Source organism: Argentina anserina, chromosome 2 (genome assembly GCF_933775445.1).
Source record: "Argentina anserina chromosome 2, drPotAnse1.1, whole genome shotgun sequence".
Taxonomy (NCBI): domain Eukaryota; kingdom Viridiplantae; phylum Streptophyta; class Magnoliopsida; order Rosales; family Rosaceae; genus Argentina; species Argentina anserina.
The window spans coordinates 5,207,536-5,225,041 of NC_065873.1; the positions used below are offsets into that span (position 1 = coordinate 5,207,536).

General features: G+C 40.7%; 3 protein-coding genes across 5 annotated transcripts; 2 read left to right on the plus strand and 1 right to left on the minus strand.

Annotated features, from left to right (window-relative positions):
- Positions 1–6,919: 6,919 nt before the first annotated feature.
- On the plus strand, positions 6,920–7,587 carry LOC126783839 (uncharacterized). Its single transcript, XM_050509372.1, has 2 exons — positions 6,920–7,145; positions 7,229–7,587. Exons 1-2 carry the CDS (start codon positions 6,920–6,922, stop codon positions 7,585–7,587), a joined length of 585 nt encoding a protein of 194 aa, XP_050365329.1.
- Positions 7,588–12,624: 5,037 nt separating this feature from the next.
- LOC126785140 (uncharacterized) lies at positions 12,625–14,725 on the minus strand. 3 transcript variants are annotated; one of them, XM_050510750.1, is made up of 3 exons: positions 14,624–14,725; positions 14,503–14,546; positions 12,625–13,759 (listed from the first exon to the last, which is right to left on the minus strand). In XM_050510750.1, exon 3 carries the CDS (start codon positions 13,744–13,746, stop codon positions 12,898–12,900), a length of 849 nt encoding a protein of 282 aa, XP_050366707.1. In that variant the 5' UTR covers positions 13,747–13,759; positions 14,503–14,546; positions 14,624–14,725; the 3' UTR covers positions 12,625–12,897. The 3 variants fall into 3 exon arrangements, with proteins under 3 accessions (XP_050366707.1, XP_050366708.1, XP_050366710.1); XM_050510751.1 differs by having other exon boundaries at positions 12,625–14,316; XM_050510753.1 differs by having other exon boundaries at positions 12,625–14,012; positions 14,624–14,717.
- Positions 14,726–16,128: 1,403 nt separating this feature from the next.
- On the plus strand, positions 16,129–17,063 carry LOC126785141 (transcription termination factor MTEF1, chloroplastic-like). Its single transcript, XM_050510754.1, has one exon. It carries the CDS (start codon positions 16,141–16,143, stop codon positions 16,981–16,983), a length of 843 nt encoding a protein of 280 aa, XP_050366711.1. The 5' UTR covers positions 16,129–16,140; the 3' UTR covers positions 16,984–17,063.
- Positions 17,064–17,506: the final 443 nt, after the last annotated feature.

Here is a 17,506-nt window from a genome sequence, read left to right on the forward strand (position 1 = left end):
ACAGTGATTTGGTGAACAGTAATTACATGAACAGTATTACGTAAAAAGCTGTTATTTGTTAGAGCTCTAATATGTCTGCCGGTGTACTGCATGAGGGGTAACAGATGGGTTGCCTGGGTCTCATGAGTACCCATATTTTGTGTGATATTGGGTAACAGTGGGTTGCCCATTATCTGTCAGCGTACTGCATGAGGGGTAACAGATGAGTACCTGAGTCTCATGAGTACTCGTGTTTTAAATATAATTGGGTAACCAGATGGGTTGCCCAATGTGTCATGAGTACCTATATTTTCCGATGTTATTAGACAACCATATGGGTCGTACAATGTTTTACGAGTACATTTTTTTTTAAGTGTTAGCAGTATTTTTTTTTGTATGCGATATGTGTTATACTATTGGTTTACTCATACGAGCTGCAAAGCTTACTGAGTTTGTGTTTACAATCCCGGTGTAACTATTTGATTGTGTAGGAGATAGTTCTGCATGTGCGGATTAGCAGAATTGGAGGGCTTCCTATGAAGATTGTCGAAATTTATTTACTCTATTTGTGGTGAGATTTGAGAGGATTTTAGATTTCCATTTGTTATAATAGTTGAATTATAAACTGGTTTTGTAATAATCAAATCGATTGAGTCGTACTTTGAGCTCAGTTTCAATACACTGTGACTATAAGATGATTTCAATATATTTGAGATTATTTTAGAGTTTTTTATGGCTTCGATTTCGAGTTTTATCACTCGAAATTTCGGGGTTGTGACAACAAATTCTCTCATTAGTCATTACATTATGTAGGGATTGTGAAATTATCCTTTCATACCAATTCGAGCTTTGTTCAAGTAGTAAGAACTCATGTAGCGTTTCACAGTCAAGCACAGAGGTCAGGCTACTTCCATCCACATTGTTGTCCCTGACTTCAGCTTCCACCATCAACGCACCCAGTGTGACTGCTGCTTCCTTTTGCATCAGTATTGCGTCTTACTGAGATTGATCCAAGGAACCGCCTGTTTAGAGATTCAACCAAGTTGTCTGATGCACTTTCTATCCGGGACTTTAGAATTACATGTCCACATGCTATTAATAGTCGAAAAAATAGTTTCACACAGATACTGGCAGTGGAAACATCCCTTGCAGTAAACCTTGGAGCAGCTGCAGGGGCGGATCTAGCCTATTTTTAGGGTGATTCAAGCATCCCCGAGCTCAAGACAAGGAAAAAAAAATTTAGGTTTTAAATATTTTTTTTATTCTCCTAATCTCCTTAGCCAAGTATTCCCAAATAACTAACGCTACTCATTTACTTCCCTTCCAAACCTTACTCTTCTTCCTCAATAGTATGTCCTCAGCCAAGTATCACTTCTAGAATGTTAGCTAGGTTAATTACTAGCTAATATGTTGTTTATTTATTCAAATGTGTATTTGTGTTAGATTTTGACTATGTACACCGTTTTGTCTCATATATATGAGTATTCTTTTTCAATGATTATATATGTCTATTAGAATAAAATGACAAATTTAAATCCAAACCAAAGTGTTCGAAAAAAAAATTACTTTATGGTTTCATGAAATGTCCCGTCTACGATTCTATATCTAAATTATATTCACTTCTTATCTTTCTTAATATTCATTGATCAACTGTGATTTTTAATTCAGTTTCCATTGGTCATTTCTTAACCTTTCAGACCGCTAATAAAATGCTAGCTTTTGAAAATGATTCTGGATTACGATGTGCTACATGAATATTTATTTAGTTATTTTATACTATTTGTATATATGCATTAGAAGAGTAAGTCTCATTATATTCATTGACTAGGTAGATCGATTTTGATTTCAATTAGTAAAAAAAATTCGCACCGTCGATATTCTCCATTATCTTTTTATTGTTAAGTTCAAACATTCCTAATGATCCAATTCTATATCCGCCACTGAGCAGCTGGACGACCTGGTATCTCAATACTGGGTACACGCAGCCTGGGATTTGAATCATTTGAACTCCCTATTCCATAGAGAGGAACCAGTCTACTTTGCACATGCAATAATAGCCTTACAAACAGGGCAAGGGCACCTATTTGAAGCATGTGCTGTGCGATGAGGTCCTATTCCATATAGACAAGGCCAGAAGTAATGGTGGCCGCAGTGTGTTACTATTGGGTCTTGTTTAGCTGGTTCATAGAAAATGTTGCAGTTAAAACTGTTGGTCTCAGATTCATCACCTCCATCCATGAGCTTCAAAATTAGAAAACACATTCAAAACAACCATAGAAGTTCCTCCATCGAAAATAAAAAAATCTAGTCAGTCCTTATGTTCCTATCAACCATCATTGGTCCAACTATATAGGAGAAGTGTAGTTACATAGATATTTGGCACAGTGTCACCCTGGAAATGAATCCGGTCAAATGCTTGAATAACTGCGGTGGTTTTTGCAACCTGCTCGCAGTGACAAGTTTAATTTAAGGGGTGGTGCAATTTGAGGCCGGGAGCTCACCTAGCAGAAGATCGATGTCCAAATGTTACATACTTGGAAAACAAGCATTTTGGAAAAGTGGAATGTTTTGCTGCAGTATGAATTCTTCAATTGACAACATTACTAAGCTACTTCTTTCCAAAAGTACCACCCAGCACATCAGCAACAGCAAACAAGGTTACCATATGACTCTAAAATTAACAGCATGACATTACAAATGTTTTGTATAGACAACCAGGATAGATATAAACAACACTACCATGTATATTGTGCAGAAAGAAAATACAAATAGCTTGGCATTAAAAGAAAAATCAATCCAAAAACCACATGTATAACTCGAATTTTGATACATTCAGCTAAAGCACTGGAGTAATCCTTTGTGTCTTTGTGGAATTTTATCAAACACGTTGCACCATAGTATACAGTGTGTTCATCAATGAGTAAAGCTGGTAAAATCCTAGTCAACTACTTTCACCTACAAATCCAGCAATGCAAATCAGCACAATAACCCTCGAGCTTAGGCATTTACAAATCCAAGTTGAAGCTGAGATTGCATTTGGTGAGCTAAAAAACAGAGTTGCAATGCTAAAGTCCATATCTTTTTGTTTCATTCAATTAAAGGCAAAACCAAAGCTAAAGATGAATACTTTTAACTGCATATTAAAATACAACACGGCAAAATAGCCTAAAATTTTCAAAAAGTGATTCATAAGTTGTGAGAGAAGAACATATACCTTGGTTTCCCTGGTCGTTTCGAAATTGGAGGCAAAGAGGATCGGAGGGCTTTGGTAGTTGGTTAGTGTACGAAAATGGAAGAGAGAGAGAGAGAGCCAACGGTTATAAGAGTAAGGTTTCAGCTTTACCCTTTGAGCGAGTTCACCTTGGGTTGAAGCTTTTACCCATCTTGAGTTTGGCGTATTATCGAAGTATCAGGAATACCTTTTTATTTTTTTATTAAATCTGGAATACCTTCAACGGCGTTCAATAGTTGAACAGTCTAACAATTACGTTAAGCCATTTTCTGCTAATCTCTCTTCGGCTTAAGTAGTTTGATTACGTCTGTGAGTTAATTTTGATAAATTAATCACAAAAATCAAAAACTCTTTAAGCTTATCGATCATCAATCACAAACTCTTTAAGCTTATGCTTTCTTTACTAGGATGCTCGACCAACTTCACCACAGTTAATTTTATGTTAATCCACAGTTAATTTCATTGATTCAGTTTACACAAATGTTAATCAAAATGAAAAGTAAAAAAATGGTGCAGAAACGTTACCGTTGAATAATGCATTTAAAATAAATACACTGTTGTTGGCCCCTTCCCCACGTTGTCATAGTCCTCCTCAATACAAAATGGGTTTATGTCTTTACCCTGTTAAACAGCGACAAGCGTGGCCCGTGGACCAACTGTACCGATATTGTCCCAACTTATCCACCTCACAGATGTTAGGTTTTAATCACAAAAGGCCTCGGTATAATTAGTTATTATTCACCAACTTATAAACTTTATTTTCTTTGTCACTTCTTAGATGTAGGATCTCTCCTCTCCAACACGCCCCCTCACGTGCAACCTAATTTTTAGGTCTGCACGTGACAGATTAACATCACACATACTGGGACGAAATAAACTAAGGTCCAGTAACCAACGACACTTGGTGACCATCCAATCGGAAACTCTCTGATGGCATGATAATGACACCCATCTTGGGCCCATGACAAAGTGGCACCCAACTCGGACCCACAACAGATTAGAGGCGCGACTGAAGAGGGACCCGCTTTGATATCATGTTAAACAACGACAAGCGTGACTCGTGGACCCACTATACCGATATTGTCCCAACTTAGTCACTTCACAGGTATTGGGTTTTAATCACAAAGGCTTCGGTACAATTGGTTATTATCCACCCACTTATAAGCTTTATTTTCTTTGACAATTCTTAGATGTGAAATCTCTTCTCTCCAACATACCCTACACAGTAGAACCTCCCTCAAACCGTCCTCCTAAAGGTTGAAGTTGCCCAACTGAAGGCTTTATCTTCAACACCAGTCCAACAAAACCAAGGTATAAATCTTTCTCCTTGATTAGCTTTTGTGAATTTGACTTGAGGATTTTGTTTTATGATTCTGCTATCACATTTAAAACAAATGCATTTTAAAGCATCCGTCTTTGGTTGATTTAGTTAACCCACTTCCTTTATTCTTGACTTCTGCTTTGATATTCATATTGTTGGCTAAATCAAATGCCCTTTTGCTCAAAGATAAAAACTTGCAGTGGTTGCTAGAGACTATCGGCTTACATTAATTTATGTGAAGAAGATTGTGTTCATCGGTTGTGACTAATGTACTTTTGTGATTTTTAAGCTCATGGGGGAAAGAGATGATTGGGGTATTGCTTTCAGACGTGATATTTGATGTACAAGGCCCCATTGTTACACCCTGTGGCCACCTCTGCTGCCAGTCTTGTAGATGTACATGTGTTCGGCCAGTGCACATTTGCCCGGTTTGTGATGCCCCTTTTGATCCAAGAACTCAACTTCCGTTAATTAGGTCAAGTCGTAATAACCCGAATTTTCGAGTTTAAATCCTTTTAATTTATCGCAAATTATTATACATAGTAATTCGAGTAAAATCACATTCTACATCTTCTCGTCGATGTCTTTAAGAAATGAATGTGATTTCAGAAATTTAAGGTTGAAAAACGTTACGTTTTAAGTGGCTAAAGAGTTGACATTTATTTTGTCGCTCATCTCTGAAAAATTTCTTCACGGAAAATGTAGAGCTCGTCGATACGAATTTGTAGACATGTGCCACGCCTTAATCGGACATCGTGTTTGAAAGTTGTTAGCAATGGAAGATTGGTTTCTGATTTTCGAATGCTATAAAAGGACATTTTTGGAAACTTAAAATCAGAAAAACCAAAAGAGGAAACCGAGCCGGCCCGACCCCGACCTGGTTTCCCCTTTCAGCCGATTCTTTCTCGTCGGCGATCTTCCTCGTCCGACCGCCGTACAACGATGGTGTCGTTGGAACCGCACGGCCGGGCCGCATCGACCAGTGGTAGTGGTGACCCACCCCGCGCCGCATCTCAGCCGCAACCGAGAGGGCACATCAGTGACACCGTCGAGTACGACGTCGCCGGCAAGGGTGGGGCACGAGGCGGCGACGAGAAGTCTTCCCTTTTTCTTCTAGGCACGAATCCACCGGCGGTGAAGCTTGAATCGAGCTTGTTTACCTCTGATCTTCAAATCCAATACGGGTTTCTTCAAATCCCTTTTTCTTCTAGGCACGAATCCACCGGCGGTCTCCGACCGGTTTACAACTAGTTGCAGGTATGTTTATGTTCTACACCTTGTGATCTAAATTTTAGGTTAGAAAGTTTTGTGATTCGATGAAGTTTGGGTGGAGGAGTTGATGGTGCGCGTGCCGCCGCCTAGGGTGGCGCTTGGGAGGAAGTGAGGCGGCGGAGAGACGGTGTTAGGCTAAAGTTGATGCAGGTGGAAAGATGGATAGATTGGTGAACACAAGCGAGGTCACATGCGGCTGATTGGGCGGCACTTGAGCACCACGCGCGGCGGCCTGTGGTGGCGCGTGAACACCATGCGCGGATGTTGGAGGGTGGCGCGTGAGCCCCACGCGCGGCCGTCCATGGCGGCGCATGAACAGTGTTTCAGATTATCACTTAGGGTTTTCTTCTTCTGTTGTGGTGAGGATTGAGTGGATATTACATTTCCAATTGTTTTAATACTTGAGGGTATTAACTGGTGATGTATTATTCAAGTCAACTGAGTCGTACTGTGAACTCAGTTTTGATACACTGTTGCTGTAAGATGATTTCATTATATTTGAGATTATTTTAGAGTTTTCGTGGCTTCGAATTCTAACTTTTATCATTCGAAATTTTGGGGTCGTGACAGTTGGTATCAGAACGTACGTTGCGTATTTGGTGATTTATCAATATTATCCAGGAGTGATGGCCCAACTGCAGCGGATCCCTATCACATGCTCTTTGGTCTTGATATGTCAGTGGGTATGCATGAGTGTTAGGAGCCTTACTTTAAGGTTTGGTCCCCTAAATAGAAGTGTTGTGATGATACGGCAATGATTCTTCTCCCTTCTAACTATCTTGGTTAATATATGTTGGATCTAATTTATTTAGGTCTGAGATTATACATGTATTGACTAAGTGTTTAAATGTTTCAAAGTGATGAATTTAGAGAAAGGTTGGGCTAGAGGCTGAGGCTGGGTGAGAGGCCGAGGTCGAGCTAGTTGTGGAGGCTGAGTCCGCACTGTGGAGAACCTTTATAAGGAGGAGGCACCATATGTTGAGCAGGTTGACCCAGAGGCTGTCGTTAGAGACTAGGGTCGTGTACTTAAGCTGATCAGAGACATCAGTAGTCTGTCAGCACCATCATTTCATGGGGGTTTGAATCATATGGTGGCGGATCATTGGATCGAGAGTATGGAGACCTACTTTGAGATGGTGATGTGCTCGGAGATTGAGAAGAGGATGATAGCCACATTCTTCTTAAAGGATGATGTTATGGATTGGTGGAAGAGTACAAGACAGACTGTGGATGTGTCCACTCTGACTTGGGAGGGTTTTGTGGAATTCTTTCGAGAGAAGTACTTTCCATCTACGGTGAAGGAGGAATTTGAGCTTGAGTTCCTTGCACTGGTGCAGGGAGGTAAGACCGTCAGGGAGTATGAGTCCCGTTTTCTACAGTTGTATCGGTTTGTTAGGCCAATGGATGTGACCTCCTTGGCTCAGAAGTTCATACGGGGACTTGGGCAAGAGTACAAGACCATCATATTAGCACACTTTGTCTGACTACAAAGGAGCTGATGTATGAGAGTGCCCTGAATTTTAAACCGGTGAATAAGACTCGAGGAGACGATGTGGAGTCTAAAGATGCTCGAGGAAAAGGGAAAGCAATCACTTCAGGTGGTGGGTCTGCGGGACCAAAAGATGGATCTTGGAAGAGGCTGAGGACCTATCACCAGACTCCGGCTAAGGTGGCAACTCCACCTGTTAGGGCTACACCTGTCAGACTGTGGTCGTCAGTGAGGTGTTTCACTTGCGGCGAAATGGGTCACTATGCCTCAGCTTACCCGAAGCCGAGGAAGTAGGGATGTTACAGGTGTAAGCAGACAGGACATAGAGCTAAAAATTGCACTTGACCTCAGTAGGGTGGACACAAACATCATCAGAGGCAGTTACCTGCGGGCCAAGCTAGAGTGTTTGCAGTGGGTCAGCGGGACACAAGAGTAGAAGTTACCTTATCTATTTTAACTACCTTGCTAGAGTATTGTTTGATACGGGAGCATCACATTCTTTTATTGCTAGTTCGGAAGTGGTGGTGCTAGGATTGATCCCTACATCTCTTGGAAGCTCTTTATGTGTCACTTCACCTCTTGGAGTGTCTCTTGAGCTTGAGACGATCTGCTATTGTGATCGGAGGCAGAGAATTCTCTGCTTCCTTGATAGTGATTCTAGACCAAACCTATGACATGATCTTAGGAATTGATTGATTGAGGCAACATCATGCTTTGATTGATTGTTTTGACATGGTAGTGTTTTTCCATGATCTCGAGGGGCCAGGTTTTTGTTATCGTTGCCTCAAGTCAAATAATGTCATGAGGACATGAGTCTTGGCACTCGTGAAGTCTATGGATAAGGAGGTAGTCATCGCAGAGATTGTTGTGGTGTTTGAGTATAGTAAAGTGTTTCAGAAGATACCGGGTTTACCTCCCCGGAGAGTTGTTGATTTTTGCATTGATGTTGTACCTAGTACATCACCTGTGTCGAAGGCACCTTATAGGATGGGGCAGAACAAGCTTAAGGAGTTGAAGGTGCAGATAGATGGGTTATTGGATCAAGGGTTCATTAGACCTAGTGTCTCACCTTGGGGTGCGCCGGTGTTGTTCGTGAAGAAGAATGATGGTTCACTAAGGTTGTGTGTGGACTATATGGAATTAAACAAGGTGACATCAATAATAGGTATCATTTGCCTATAATTGATGACTTGTTCGATCAGCTTAGAGGGGCTACGGTATTCTCTAAGATTGATTTGAAATCCGGTTACCCTCAACTGTGGGTGAAGGAGGAGGATATCCCTAAGACGGCATTCAGGACCAGGTATGGACACTATGAGTTTGTTATCATGCCCTTTGGTTTGACAAATGCTCCTGCTGATTTTATGAGTTTGATGAACCAAATCTTTAGCCAATACTTGGATGAGTTTGTAGTAGTATTCATTGATGATATCCTGATATACTCCAAGTCCCAAGAAGAGCATGTGATACATCTGAAAATTGTGCTGCAAAACTCTAAAGGAAGCAAGATTGTATGTCAAGCTTGAGAAGTGTGAGTTTTGAAAGAAAGAAGTTAAGTTCCTTAGTCATGTGGTCTCAAAGGATGGCGTGTTAGTAGATCCATCAAAGGTGGAGGCAGTGAAGTGTTAGAGTCGTCCAAAAACTCCTACATAGATTCGTAGTTTCCTTGGGTTGGCAGGTTACTACCGGAGATTCATTGAAGGGTTTTCTAGTATTGCTCCGCCTTTGACCAAGTTGACCAAGAAGGATGTTCAATTTGTGTGGACAGGAACATGTGAGGAGGTCTTCAATGAACTAAAAACTAGATTGCGGCTCCAGTGTTGACAATTCCCACTAGTGGGGGTGGTTATGTCATTTATAGCGATGCTTCGCATTAAGGCTTAGGGTGAGTGTTGATGTAGCATGGAGGTGTAGTTACTTCTGGCACTAGACAATTGAGGTTCATAAGAAGAACTACCACACTCATGATCTAGAGCTCGCTGCAGTTGTTTTTGCCTTTAATATTTGGAGGCATTACTTGTGTGGTGAGAAATTTCAACTCTTTTCTGATCATAAGAGTTTGAAGTATATGTTCTCACAGAAGGAGTTGAACATGAGACAAAGGAGATTGATGGAACTCCTTAAGGATTATGACTTCACTTTGAAGTATCATCCTCGACAGGCAAATGTGGTTGCCGATGCCTTGAGTAGAACACCTAGGGATATGATAGCTTCTCTCATGGTTCAGGAATGACGTATGCTTGAGGCCGCATCTGAGTTTGATCTTGTGCAATCATGAGGAGAACCAACGATCTTTCTTAGTAGTGTTTCAATGCAACCTACACTAGTTTCAAGGATCATTCAATGTCACGCACAAGATAGATTCTCATGAGTTAGATTGGCAGATCTAGTGGTAGATTCGCTTGATGAATATTCATCCGAGTGGAGGTTTGAGGTTTGGGACAAGATGGTGTGTACCCAGGGAGGAGGTCCTTCGTGCAGCACATCTATCTCGTTATACAGTACACCCAGAGAGCACAAGATGTATAAAGATCTCTGTAGGAAACTCTGGTGGAATGGGATGAACAAAGACGTGACTGAGTTCGTATCAAAGTGCCTTACTTGTCAGCAAGTGAAGGCAGAGCATCAGTGACTCGCTGGCATGTTGAAGCCATTGCCTATTCCTCTTTGGAAGCGGGAGCAAATTTCTATGGACTTTGTGACATGATTGTTTAAGTCCCGGAAGGGTCACGATCCAGCGTGGGTGATTGTTGATCGATTGACGAAGTCGGCACACTTTTTTCCGGTATCGATGTACTCAATGAATGTGTTAGAGAAGTTATATGTGGATGAAATAGTGAGACTTCATGGTGCACCTGTTTCTATTATTTCTGATCGGGATGCACGTTTCACTTCGAAGTTCTGCGGTAGTTTACATAATGCTCTGGGTACTACCTTAGATATGAGTACAACATTTCATCCTCAAACTGATGGGCAGATAGAACGGGTGAATCAGGTGATGGAGGATATATGAGAGCTTGTGTTCGTGATTTTAAGGGAAGTTAGGAGGATCACCTGAGGGTGATTGATTTTGCCTACAACAATAGTTGTCATTCTAGTATCAGCATTGCAACTTATGAGACTTTTTATGGTAGACCATGTAGATCACCTATTTGTTGGGTCAAATTGGTGATGAAAGACTAATGGGTCCTGAGGTTGTTCAGGAAACTTCGGAGAAGATCTCGATCATTCGAGATAGGATCCGAAATGCCTAGAGTAGACAGAAGAGCTATGCAGACTTAAAGAAGAGACATGTCGAGTTTGAGATTGGTGATCATGTGTTCCTAAAGGTCTCTCCTATGAAGGGTGTGGTGAGATTTGGCAAGAAGGGGAAGTTAGCTCCGAGTATGTTGGGCCTTTCAAGATTCTTGAGAATGAAGAAGATGTAGCTTATCGGCTAGCTTTACCCACAAGCATATCTAGTGTTCACAACGTCTTTCATATGTTCATGTTGAGAAAGTATGTACCAGATGAATCACATGTGATTGATCACAGCTCAATTAAGGTGAAGGAAAATGCCACCTTTGTTGTTGAGCTGGTTCGTATCTTGGATAAGTCGACAAAGAAGCTTCGTAGGAAAGAGGTGGAGTTGGTTAAGGTTTTGTGGAGTCACCATGATGAGGGTGATGCCTCTTGGGAGCTAGAGTCGGATATGAAGACATGATATCCGCACTTGTTTGTTGAGTAGAGTACTTGAAGCTCGGGACGAAATTCCTTTAAGGGGAAAAGCTGTAATAACCCGAATTTTCGAGATTAAATCCTTTTAATTTCTTGTGAATTATTATGCTTGGTAATTTGAGTAAAATCACATTCTACACCTTCTCGTCCATGTCTTTACGAAATGAAAGTGATTTCGGAATTTTTAAGGTTGAAAAACGTTACGTTTTTAGTGGCTTAAGAGTTGATTTTTATTTTGTTGCTCATCTTTGAAAACTTTCTTCATGGAATTTGTAGAGCTCGTCGATACGAGTTCGTAGACACATGGCACACCTTAATTGGACATCATGTTTGAAAGTTGTTAACAACGGAAGATTGGTTTCCGATTTTGGAAGGCTATAAAAGGACATTTTTGGAAACGTAAAATCAGAAAAATCAAAAAAGGAAACCGAGCCGGCCTGAACCCAACCCGATTTCCCCTTTCAGCCAATTTTTTCTCACCGGTGATCTCCCTCGTCCGGCCGCCGTGCTCGACATCGTCGGTGTCGTTGGAACTGCACGACCGGGCCGCATCGACCGGTGGTAGTGGCGACCCACTTTGCACCGCGTCTCAACCGCAAACGAGAGGGCACAACAGCGGCACCGTCGAGCATGACGTCGCCGGCAAGGCTGGGGCACGAGGCGGCGACGACAAGTCTTCCCTCCTTCTTCTAGGCACGAATTAGAGGATTGTTTGCTGGTCACATAGGCTAGCGTTGTGCAGGCGGCTGATCTTTGAGTAATAGTTACTTAGTGACATAAAAGCTTCTGTTAGGGAACTTCCGAAAGTCTCCGATGCTTTTGGTCTAGAACAACAAATGCGTTGATCATGTTTTATCTAGCTAGGTACTGTAATGATTCTTCTTCTGGAGAGCCGCGAGCGAGTATATGATCATTGCTCATGTTCTTATTGAAGATGCATTAGCTTACTATTACAATTTTCGTTGAAGACCCAACACAGTTCCTTAAACTCTCAAGCATATGGTGCTAGAAATTTCTCCGTAGAGGAACATACTCCCCAAATGATTACTATCATATTTATCATTGAAGACAACAAATTTCTACAATTTCAGAGCCATGAACTTTATGAACATAGTTTCCACAAAATATGAGATCGTCTTGCCACACCAAGATAGTGTGGCGGCTAATTTTGTAATGTTGCAACACCAAAAACAAAAATTAGTACCACTCTGTAGTTAAGAAATTCAATTCACCAAGGGACGTGTTTATCAATTGACCATATAAATATTACAGAAATTATAGAATTGCTCCTTTTCCGTGAGGACTGTCATTTGAGCCCAGAACTCTTTGAACTTTCTACAAGTCATTACTTCAATACATTCTAACATTTGCAGGCGCAACATTTTGATGGCTAGAATACAACTAATTCCAAGCTTTGATTTGCTTAGTGAATTGAAAATCTTGGAGCATGGTTGGCCGGTGATATAATCAAGCCCGAACTTGCGCATCTGTCCATAGACTAACAGAAAAAAATAGTCAATTTGCTACTCAAACATGCCTTGTAATCTAACAGCAATGGGTTGAAATCAAATTATTGAAACCAAAAGCACATTCTATTTATCTTATCTCAAGTCAAGAATATAATCAAAGTAGAATTCATTCATACAATTCCGCTTTCAGTTGTTAAGGTTCAGAAAGATAAGCCAAGGCAAGTTAAGTTAATTCATTCATCCAACAGCGAAGACTTGTAACAATGATAAGCAAGTTTCTCCTCGGCAACCTGATATATAGTTTAACAAAGGTTCAGAATCACTATCAAACGCAAAATAGCGAGAGCTACAACCCCCCTGGACTGGGATCTTGGTCTCTTACATTCCTGTCTCTCAATGAACATTATGAATCCCTAAGTTAATTGAACAGAACCCAGGGGTCCAGACTGCCTGCTTCTCCATTTGTATCCGTCACTTCAACCTCTTCACTTGATACAGTATCATTTCCACTTCCTTCTGCATTAGCATTGTTCCTCTGTTCTACTGCCTCATTCAGCTCATTGATTTTTGTTTCTACAGCTTCAATGAGCTTATCTGTGGCAACTTCTATTAACCTCACTAGCATGTAGTGTCCCACACGTATTAACAGCCTACCAATGTGTTGTAGAATGATTTCGGCAGTTGAAGGAGTGGCAAGTATTTGATCAGTAGGAGAGTTTCGAGCTGAAGAAGTGGCAGGTCTTGGATCAGTCGACCATAAAGGAGCTGAAGGAGTGGCAGGTCTCGGATCAGTTGACCATGAAGGAGCTGACGGAGTGTCAGGTCTTGGATAAGACACCCATTCAGGAGCCGAAGGAGTGGGTCTTGCATCAGTTGTCCACGGCGGAGCCAAAGGAGTCGCAGGTCTTGGATTAGATGGCAATTCAGGAGCTGAAGGAGTTGGTGTATTTGGAGTTGAAGTAGTGGCAGACTTCTGACCAGCTGGCCTTTCTAGACTGTCAGTATTGTCTTCAGGAGCAGACCGAGAATTTTGATGCGAAAACTGTGATTTCCCTATTCCATACAGAGGAATCAGTTTGTTTTCCTGTATAACAGCATTACAAACAGGGCAACCACAACCCTTGGATTCATGTCTTGGGTCATGGAGCCATGTATATATACAAGACTTGCAGTAAAGGTGACCACATGGTGTTACAATTGGATCTTTATCAGCAGATTCAAAGCAAATGTTGCACGTGAAACCACTACCACCATCACCCCCATCCATGAGCTTCAAAGTCCTAAACACCACCAATCACCAATCACAAGGTTCAAAAATCCACGTATTTCCTCTGAAGCCATTAGCTCAGTAATAGCTGTATTAATGTTTTCCACCAATTTATGATAGGAATAATTATCTTGAAGGACCCCTCCATACACGAAGATTTACTAACAGAGAAAGCTACACCAATTTGCTAACATAAAAGAATCAAGATATGATGAACACATCCACGCTTCCTATCTTCGTCTCATTATTAGGCTTATACCAAATATCTAATTGCAGAGAAAAAAGAACACAAAGTTCACTACGAGATTTCACAAAGACATGAGTCAAAGATAAGAAAAACCCCCACCCAATTTTCCAATTGTCCTAAAGCAAAAGATACTATAAACATAGATATTCATATAGGAACACAAATCAAACTAATTAGGTTCATACTTGACAATACAGTAATGAGATGGCATCATCATAACTTCATCCGGCTCAATAGCTCACCATATCAAATTCAATTGATCTCCACTTGACATTCAGATAACAAAGAAAACAAGATTTTTCTAGGTTCGCGATGATCATGAACTAATAACCATATCAAACATTATCAATTACGCGACCATTTAGCCATATCTCACCAAATTGAAAAAGCCAAATTCTTCAAACTAGAACAAAAATTTTCAAGTGGTAGGATGAACACAATAGGAATTAGTCCCGTCCCAGATATTGAAGAATTTAGCTTTGCAATAAGATGGTACTGAAGAGGCTCACCTGAGAGTTGGTTTCCGATGTTTCAACTGAAAACTTTCTTTCCCCTACACAATCACATATCTGAGGTAGTAAGTTTCTGCAAAGCAAAAGATCATGAAACAATTTGAAATCGGAAACTCACAATCTGGAAAAGTCAAAACCCACAAGCTAGTTTGTGAGAATTCTCAGCGATCAGAAGCCGCGAATTTGGAGAGAGAGAGAGAGAGAAGAAGAAGAAGAATTATTTTGCAGCAATTTTGAGTGGGTCTTTTGGAGACTCGATCCCACCGACTTAAGGGCCAGTTGCAACGGTAAAAGTTTAGGTTTACTATGCTGTAATTTGGTGTGCTTGTTCTCCAAGCATATATATTTTTTTGGGTTGTTTTTGTTTTTTGAAATTTGTGCGTCCCCAGTATCATTTGGATAGTTGAAAAATCCAATGATAGCTGGGTATCGAACTTGAACCCAATGATAGTTTAGCTGTAATTTGTTGAAGATAACCAAAACAAAATAGAAAATTTGCCCCACAATTCACCACACACACACAGTGTTCTAAATATCGGATATATCGACCGATATATCGCCGATATTTAGAAAACGATACGATATCGCCATATCGGTTTACTATATCGGTCAACGGTCAAATATCGGTCAAACCTCGATATATCGGTCAAATATCGGTCAAACTCCGATATTTCGGTCAAATATCGGTCAAACTTTAATTTTTTTATTATTTTCTCAATTTTTGTCTAATTTTTTAATATTTATTTCCTCTTTTTTTTGAAATTTTTTCATATATATTTTTACTTTATATATATTTTAAATATATATGATGAATTTTTGTCTAAATAATCATTCTTAAATGCCTATTTTTATTATTAGATGTCGTTCGTGTACTTTAATTGTCATTAAATCAAGTATTTATTTTCTTTAGTTTACTTAGTACCGTTGTTTTAGTTTATTTGATATATATTGAAATATAACTTTATAAATTTTATTGAAAATCCGATAAAACCGATATATCTCCCGATATATCGTTTTACCTCTCGACCCATACGATACCAAAAACGATATTTAGACCATTGCATACACATATGTAAAAGTTACTGGGTTAACCTAGAAAAAGAAGACTAGCAGAAGAAATAAATTGAAGAAGAAAACCCTGTTGATTGGAATTTCCGGTGAATATATAAGTTTCACTTAGTTTTCTTTATGTTGGATCAGGGTTAATTTCATGAATCATGACTCATGAGGTCATATTTCCTTAGGAATACAATACAAACATATTTACTTGCACAGTAAAAAATATTCACATTTTTCGTGCATGTATTCAGATTATTGATGATATTGTAAACCTTGGAGGCCAGGAGGTGTATTGACTAAACACTGCTTGAATTAAATTTGTTTGCTTTACGTTAGAACCAAAGAAGAATTGGATATGTAAATGCACAGTATAAATAATTTTACTAAACTGCAACTAGTCAAAAATGACACTAGGTTAAAAAGGAAAAATACAATAACATCTTACATCTCCATCTTTTTTCATCACTCTTCTTTGTCCATACACTAAACTTGTTATCCTCTTCAATCCCCAAGTTCTTAAATAACGACCACCAAAATTTGGTTACGTCTCAGCATCTGATCATCCAAAGCTCCACAATGCCACTGCTTCACTCTCTCACCCTCCTCCCTACTCCCTCGTCTTCCTCCTCCTCCTCCTCCTCCTTGGTCTCTTCTCCTCATCCAAATCCTCATCACTTCATCAAGTTCCGCACTTCTTACCGTGAAAACCTCCGTCATCTCAAGACCCTCCGCATCATCCCACCAGACACAAAACCCAACAAGCTCCCACTCCCCGACGCTGCTGAGCACCTCCTCTCCACCGTCAACTTCCTCAAGTCCAAGGGCTTCTCCGACTCCGACTTCCAAAGGCTCGCCTTCCTCTCCCCCAATCTCTTCTCCTCCAACTTCGACCCTACCGACGTCATCCCCATCTTCGACTTTCTAGCCAACGAGCTCTCCGCCTCGCCCGAACAGTCCTGCGGCCTCATCCTCCGTTGCCCCGACCTCCTCTTCTCCGACGTCGAGTTCTGCCTCCGTCCGACGCTGCATTTCCTAAGACAGGTGGGAGTCGAGAAGCTGAGCACGCCAACGAACTTGAACGCGCATTTGTTGAACACAAGGGTGGAGAAGCTGAGAGCGAAGGTAAGGTTCCTGAGGAGCTTAGGGTTGTCGTACGACGAGGCGGAGAAGGTGTGTGAGAGGCTGCCGGCTATATTTGGGTACAGCGTGGAGGGAAATCTGATGCCGAAGTACGAGTATTTGGTGGAGGAGATGGAGAGGAGTTTGGAGGAGTTGAAGAAGTTTCCACAATACTTTGGGTTCAGCTTAGAAAAGAAAATAGCGCCAAGGCATTTGCATTTGAAGGAGAGGAATGTGAGGATTCCTTTGAATAGGATGTTGTTGTGGAGTGACCAGAGATTTTATGCAAAATGGAAATAATCAAACAACGAATTTGTACACTCGGTGATTGCATTAGATCATCTGTAATGTGTAGTAGTAATATAGGATAATGTGAAGCAAATCGGAATGTGACGCCGGAGACGAGATCCTACTCATGCAAGACCTTCCATGGTGTTTTCAGAGCTTGATCTACTTCTCCGGATGCAATAGCAAAGTGCATTAGATTTGCAACTGAATTCATCACTCGAGTTTATATTTTTTTTAGTTTATTTGTTGGACAATAGTGAATGTTGTGAATCACTGGAGGGTTCGTTCTAATTCGAAACCGGCAACGGCTAAGACACTTGTAGTGCAAATCAGTTTACCTCAATGCACACATCGTCTAGGTCTTTAACAGTCATTTACCACGTGCTACAGCGTCAATGGTTTTGGAACTGAAAGCCTCGAGATCAAAATCAATCCCACTAATTTCAGCCTTTGAAATAGCATGGATCAGATTGAGCTTCGCCAATCTATGACAAGCTAGAGATTCGGTTGAATGGTTTAATTCAGTCTATCTGCT